Below are 7,500 nucleotides of genomic sequence, written 5' to 3' on the forward strand. Positions count from 1 at the left end.
CAGCTGTGAAAAACATCCACCTGAGCCGTTTTCTATCACGTGTTATGCATGCACCGTCATTTTCTCCTCATATATCAATCAGTGCAGCTGTTTTTTCTTACCTCAGCAGGCGGAAGAGCAGAAGCTTGATTAGATACTTCTGGACAGGCTACGTGATAGAAATGTGTCACTTAGCTGGGGAGCGGGTAAGTGCCAGATATCATAATTTTGAAGTGTTATGAAGAGTGTGTATAATAAAGCAAAGTTGAATAGGAAAGTCAGTGCAATGGAGGCCCTGCATATTATGATGGAAGACGGCAGTGTTATGTAGGGTCCTTGGTTCTTAATCTTTGATGCTGTAGTAAATCGGATAGCGTTACGAAGAATGTGTGTATGGTAAAATAAAGGGAAATGGGAGGGTGACTGCGAGGGAGGCCCAGGGTATCATGAAGGAAGGCGGCAGTGTTATCTGGGGTCAGTGTTTCTTAATCTTGGATGCTGAAATAAATCTCTTGGAGTGTTGGGATTGCTTCATACATGGCGGTACAGTGAAAGTCATGATTCAGTGGCATTTTAAACAGGAGAAGCATAAGAATCACACAATATAATGCTGTAGCTCCCAAAGAAACACTGTTTATTACACCACATTAACAATATCCCATGCAAAACACTTATTTTCTTTCTTTTTTTTCTATTGCTCAACAATTCAACTAACTTTAAATTACACCTCTCCACTGATACAACACCAAATCCACACACACACACATACACACACACACACACACACACACACACACACACACACACACACACACACACACACCTTAGTACACATGTTATATTTTCCAAACTCTTTCCTTGTAGAAGAAACAGAAAACAAAACACTTTATGAAATACTGTACAACTTCCTACCGGCACAAACATTCCAGCCTAGAAAACTAAATAAATTCAGGTCTCGGTTGTTGATCTTGGGGAGGGAAAGACAGTTACATTTCTCTCCTTATTTGTTCATACACACATCTATCTATTGATCTCACTGCCCAAACCAAAGCCCTGAGAAAACAGTTCGTCACATACCTTACAAATCATTACTAACATACAGCACAAAAAAAAAAAAAAAAAAAACAACGTACACAAAAAAACAAAAACAATACAACCAGGAACAAGCGTCTTAGATTTATAACTTGGCGGTTTAAAGATAAATTTCCTATAAGTAATACCCTGAAAACCGTTCATCCATCGTTTAACTTCTAACCACTATAAGCACTGCACCACAAGGAACACAGACTGGTATAAGAACTTTAGTTTTCTAGCTCTGATGAAGCGAGGATATTTTTCCTTCATAAGTAACACCCTGAAAACCGTCCGTCACGTTACTTCTAAACCATTATCGATACACATGCGAAACGTAGAATTAATCATACGTACACGAGTTAATACGATTTCTTTCTTTCTTCTATCTATCGCTACACATGCATTTCCAGGAACTAATTCAACGCTTAGTTTTTGGCTTTGGTGTGCAAAGACGACTGGCAGTAAGTTTATAGACACTGCTCTGTCTATCATCTTTGTTGAGCTTGTTTTATCTTTAACTACGAAAATCGGATGTAGAACACACATTATTCCATCTATCATCATTGTTGGTGAGTCTGTTTCATCCTTACGAACGATGAAAAGTAGAATAGAAACTATCTTCCCTTGTTGGTAAGTTTGTTTCACCATTACGAGGTAGGAAAAGTTGAATAACGCTTAATTCATTTCCAATAACGTGTGTAGCGCTTTCCTTCCACCGACAAGTATCCTGATGAGCTGACAGTTTCGCTACAAACCTTATCAACTAACAAACTATTAATGAGCCAGAGAACCGAGAACTTAAGACTGAGTGAACCCACAAAACACATTGGAAGTGAGTAAGACATGCTAAACAACTGCTGCCCGTGACGTGACGTATCCATACAATTGGCGCAAGTTGAAGTGCTTCTCTTTTTATTGAAAGCTACGCGTAGTCAGGGGTGACGGGCAGCTTAGTTCAATCGGCGCGCCTCGGGGCCTCAGGTCAATGCCTCTGAGCTTCATCAAGGACGTCTCATCGCTGCCATGCGCTGGGAACCTTCCGAGAAATGTCGTTCATGAGCCATGCGGGAGTGATATCAGTAGTCAGCAGTGTCGCGCAACCGAGGTCGCAACTGGCACCATCATAAACGGTAACATGTATACAACCTACACCCAGGCGCCAGTGCAATGTTAAAGGGGGATGCCCGCGCTGCCATCATGAGATAGTTAGCGTTCGCTTCTCAATGTCAACCTTCACACGCCAGACTGCTTGATGTGGCTGCCTGATCAAAACACCTTGGCTTGGGCTGGTTAGTGTCGAGCATACGCATAGTCCCCGTGGCGGCGGTGGTGCATGGCGTGGTGGTGTGGTCGGGGGGGCGGTGACAGCAGCAGGAGGAAGGCCAAACACCGTCAGCATTTGCTCCCTCGACACATCCGCTGATTGACTGCAATGCGGCTATACGGTCCTTCCATTCCACTCACTTGCAAAAAATGCGACTCGGGAAAAATAGTAGTTTCCTGCCACATCGTGACTCAGGCGATCATGGATAAGTTTGTTGACAGACGACATGTTCCCCGCCCCACCTTCCACAGCAGCAGCAGTAGCAAGATCCTTACATTGCCCTACCATTCATGATGAAAAACTTGCGAGTTTACATTACTGTTGCAGCTCATGAACGCCTCCCTCACTCTCTCTCTCTCTCTCTCTCTCTCTCTCTCTCTCTCTTGAATTTCTGTGCGATCTCTCGATTTTCTGATCACTTATGGGTGAAGACTGGACGTGAAGTGGAAGCATGATCAATGTTTCTAAGCAGGAGAAAAAGTGACATACGAACATGGGAGGCAACAGGTGCATGTGGTTGTGAAAAAGGGAAGGCCTTATGACACATGAAGGGTCTATGAGAGACACATACAGAGGGAGCGTTGGTGGTAGAGAGGAACAAAAAGTGAAATGAGTCACAGCATTACTCTGGGGGTTCATGAGTCTCACCCCCTCGTGGCGGCGGTGTCTCGGGGCAGCATGGCGGCTTGTCTGCGTCATCTGTTCCCTCACGTCTTGCAATCCTGCTTCCATCGTGCGGCGACTGTGTTGTCCTGCCTGTTGCGTCTCCAGATGTTTCCAAGTGAGTGCTGGAGTCATTCAATGGGCCGTCATCATCGTCTTGGGCGACCATAGGCTGGGAGGTGATGTCTGGCGGTGACGGCGTGACCTGCGTGGCACCCTCCACTGGCCCCTTGGCCTTGACCTGGCACCCCGCCAGCCCCACACTGCTGGCAGGCGGGCTCGTCCCTCCCTCCTCCTCCCTGCCTTTCCATTCCCCTCCCATGGGTAGATATTCACTCCCCTCTCCTCCCTTGTCACTCGACGACTGAGTGTCACTTGCCCTGACAGAGACTCTGGGCTCCAGGTTCACGTACTCCCTGGCAGGCGGCCCGTTTGTCGGTGAGTGCCAGGCCGACCTTTGCAAGGACATGTCCAGGTATTTGTCCTTTGAATGCTTGGAGCGAAAACCATGCGCAGCGGGCGACGCCTCGTGGATGACGGCCTGATGGAGGCTAAAGGACAGCTCCCGCGGCCTCCTCGCTGCCCTCAAATCTGCGTCGAGGGACGTACCTGCTGAGCTGTGGTCCTGTGGGCTCGTGACGTTCTCACCACACAGAAAGTTGGTGCCTCTGAGGAAGAGATTTCTGGGTCTCCGAGCACCGGCAGGAGCGTTGCTGCCGCAGCGGGCGTACAGCGGCAGGTCTCGGCGTGCTTGAAGGGTGGCGTCCGTGGAGGATGGCAGCAGGTCGGCGGGGTCTAAGGGCACCATTGTGCTTGTCGTCTGGGACCACAGCGACCCTCCGCGGCCACGGAACTCAGAGGTGTCGTCTTTCGTGGCATTGCCTTTTTTGCCTGTCTTGGAGGAAGGCAGCCTGCACGCCATCAGCCCGCCCATGCAGCCTCGCTCCTCGCTGCCCACGCCCTCTGCACCAAACACAGGCAAGAGTAACAATACAGTACACTGACATCTTCGCTCACACATACTCCCAAACTCACAACAAACAGCCTCCTCCACACACACCACGTGCAATTCAGGGTATTTGTTATCCAGTGTTCTGGCTCATCGCATTCACAAAGGCGACGTGACTCACCGTTGTGGGAGGCGGCAGGGCCCGGGGTGGAGACGAGTGGATGATGAGGCAAGCACCAGCAAGGCGCCCCGCTGCCGCCCCAGTACAGCACTAGGCTTACAGAGCTCTGTCACACAGGAAGGAAATATTAACCTTCACTGTAACTAAACCTTTAGGTCTTATTGATACATTACATTACTTAGTGAGATGGTCACATGTCAGAGAGGTGTAAAGGACGTACAATCTCATGAAATACGTAAGGAAGAATGTCAACTCAAAATGAGACAAGACTAAGGAAGCTTTAAGGACACAAATACTGCGAAAGTGTAGTAAAGAGTCAGGTTTAAATCTTATGACGATATGAAGACAACCTATCGTTCTGTGTGTGTGTAATTCACCACCACGGGCGCTGCCGGTCACCCAGCCAACCTTCCTCATTAAGGAGCGAGCTCAGAGCTCATAAACCGATCTTCGGGTAGGACTGAGACCACAACACACTCCACACAACGGGAAAGCGAGGCCACAACGCCTTGCTGCTAGGTGTACAGGGGCTAGACTAAGAGGCTTGCCCATTTGCCTCGCCGCGCCTGGGACTCGAACCCGGGCCTTTTCGGTTGTGAGCCGAGCGTGCTAACCACTACACTACGCGGTGTGTGTGTGTGTGTGTGTGTGTGTGTGTGTGTGTGTGTGTGATTCACCTCGGTCGTCTGCTGGTCACCCAGACAGTCTTCCCCATTACGGAGCGAGCTCAGAGCTCATAGACCGATCTCCGGGTAGGACTGAGACCACAACACACTCCACACACAGGGAAAGCGAGGCCACAACCCCTCGAGTTGCATCCCGTACCTATTTACTGCTAGGTGAACAGGGGCCACACATTAAGAGGCTTGACCATTTGCCTCGCCGCTCCCAGGACTCGAACCCGGCCCTCTCGATTGTGAGTCGAGCGTGCTAACCACTACACTATGCGGTGTGTGTGTGTGTGTGTGTGTAATTCACCTCGGTATGTGTGTGCGTGTGTGTGCGTGCGTGTGTATGAGTGTGTGTGCATGAGTGTCTGTGTGTGTGCGTGTGTAATTCACCTCGGTCGCCTGCTGGTCACCCAGACAGTCTTACCCATTACGAAGCGAGCTCAGAGCTCATAGACCGATCTTCGGGAAGGACTAAGACCACATCAACACACAACACACCGGGAAAGCGAGGCCACAACCCCTCGAGTTACATCCCGTACCTATTTACTGCTAGGTGAACAGGGGCCACACATTAAGAGGCTTGCCCATTTGCCTCGCCGCTCCCCGAACTCGAACCCGGTCCTCTCGATTGTGAGTCGAGCGTGCTAACCACTACACTACGCGGTGTGTGTGTGTGTGTGTGTTCTCACTGTTTGATCTGCTGCAGTCTCTGACGAGACAGCCAGACGTTACACTACGGAACGAGCTCAGAGCTAATTATTTCCGATCTTCGGATAGGCCTGAGACCAGGCACACACCACACACCGGGACAACAAGGTCACAACTCCTCGATTTACATCCCGTACCTACTCACTGCTAGGTGAACAGGGGCTACACGTGAAAGGAGACACACCCAAATATCTCCACCCGGCCGGGGAATCGAACCCCGGTCCTCTGGCTTGTGAAACCAGCGCTCTAACCACTGAGCTACCGGGCGTGTATGTGTGTTTCACTGTTTGATCTGCTGCAGTCTCTGACGAGACAGCCAGACGTTACCCTGTGCGTATGCGTGTGTTTGTGTGCGTATGCGTGTGCGTATGCGCGCGCGCGCATGTGTGTGTGTGTGTGTGTGTGTGTGTGTGTGTGTGTGTGTGTGTGTGTGTGTGTGTGTGTGTGTGTGTGTGTGTGTGTGTACCTGCGTGCGGTGGGAGTAAAACAGAAAGGAGGCGGTGGAGGGGGAAAACAGAGGGAACAAAATGTCACATACAAACACACACAAAAAGCGGTGGGGGGAGGATGTGTCAGGCAAGACACTAATAGACACACGAACAGATGGTAGTGCAAACTAATTGACGATACAAACAGCGAAGGAAATCAGAGGAAAAATAGTTAGATGATGATGAAAAGGAAAATCATAGTGACTGTTGGGTAGTTTGTCAATAAGTTTGTTAATTCGTTTGTTAATTTGTTGAGTTATCTTGTTGGCTGGTGAGTGGGCTGTCAGATCAGTTATTCATTACTTAGTTGGGTTAGGTTAATAAGTTAGCAAATTGGTAATTAATAAGGTAGCTGGTACAGTGCCCTAGTTTTTATTTTTTTTCATTTTCTTAGGTAACTACATGTACAGTAAGTAAATGGTTATGTTTCATTGATTTAGTAATATGATTAGTCAGTTTAGCAATTCCGTTAATCAGTGAGTTAATTATAAGTTTTCGGTTTGGTAGCTTGTTAACTATAGATAACACTCAACATTCAGCGTGGCTTTAACTCGCTCAGACCTGCTCAGAAACTGGCATCGAAGTGGGCCTTTTATCTATTTATCGATTTTTTTTTTGCTCTTGACCAGATTTCCCCTCTTACATACAAAAAATCACAGCATGATTATATACATACTTAACTCTAAAGACTATGATATAAAAGCATTAAAAAAGACAGACGGGAGATTAGTACGGAGGTGGAGACACGTATCGCCGCACACCTCGATATGTTGCACAGTACTAGCTTATATTAGGTTAAACTAGGATGGAACCAACGACTGAACCATTTCAAACACCCTGATGATGTTTTATCTCATCATTTTTCTGGTCATGACTCAAGAGGACTCCGCATCATTATATAGTTGAAATTAATTAGATCATGACCCATTATCGAAAATCTTTGAAAATAGTCCTGCCATCACAAAATATGGGACTCAGGTTAGTATTCAGAAACGCCTTGCTATTTCACCACGACTATTTTCCAAAGCCACAAAGTTGACTAGCCGGTTTTTTGAGCCTTTCTCCAGTTAGTAATGTAGAAATCTTGTCATTCTGCCTCTACAGCCGCAAAAACGCCTTTAAAAACTCGTGCAAATTTCAATAAAGCCTTTTGGAATAGTGGAGGTGAAGCACAAAAGTGTTTGAGAATACGAGACTCAGACAGACAGGCGCCGTGCTGCAGGTGGCGCCCAGAGTACCTGCAAGATGGAGGCGGCGCAGAAGAGGTACTGGCCGATCTGGTTGTGCAGGAAGAGGCTACTGGCGAACACCATCCATTCCATCACCAGTAACGCCGTCAGCTGGGCCACGCGTCCTCCCCTGCACGCAAACACACACACACACACACACACACACACACACACACACACACACACACACACGAGGAAGAAAATAATTATATGGTCAAAATATTAGCGTAAAGG

The 7,500-nt window shown here is 47.9% G+C and overlaps 1 protein-coding gene across 1 annotated transcript in view; it reads right to left on the reverse strand.

Moving 5' to 3' along the window:
• Positions 1-497: 497 nt before the first annotated feature.
• LOC123505197 overlaps positions 498-7,500 on the reverse strand; it is a 14,089-nt gene continuing 7,086 nt past the window's right edge. Inside the window, exons 7-9 of the mRNA XM_045256363.1 lie at positions 7,276-7,396; positions 4,171-4,276; positions 498-4,003 (exon numbers count right to left, since the gene is read on the reverse strand). Coding sequence (XP_045112298.1) covers positions 3,000-4,003; positions 4,171-4,276; positions 7,276-7,396 — 1,231 coding nt within the window. The 3' untranslated portion in view covers positions 498-2,999. The remainder of the gene's footprint in view (positions 4,004-4,170; positions 4,277-7,275; positions 7,397-7,500) is intronic.

The sequence above is a fragment of the Portunus trituberculatus genome, chromosome 17 (assembly GCF_017591435.1).
Source record: "Portunus trituberculatus isolate SZX2019 chromosome 17, ASM1759143v1, whole genome shotgun sequence".
NCBI classification, from domain to species: domain Eukaryota; kingdom Metazoa; phylum Arthropoda; class Malacostraca; order Decapoda; family Portunidae; genus Portunus; species Portunus trituberculatus.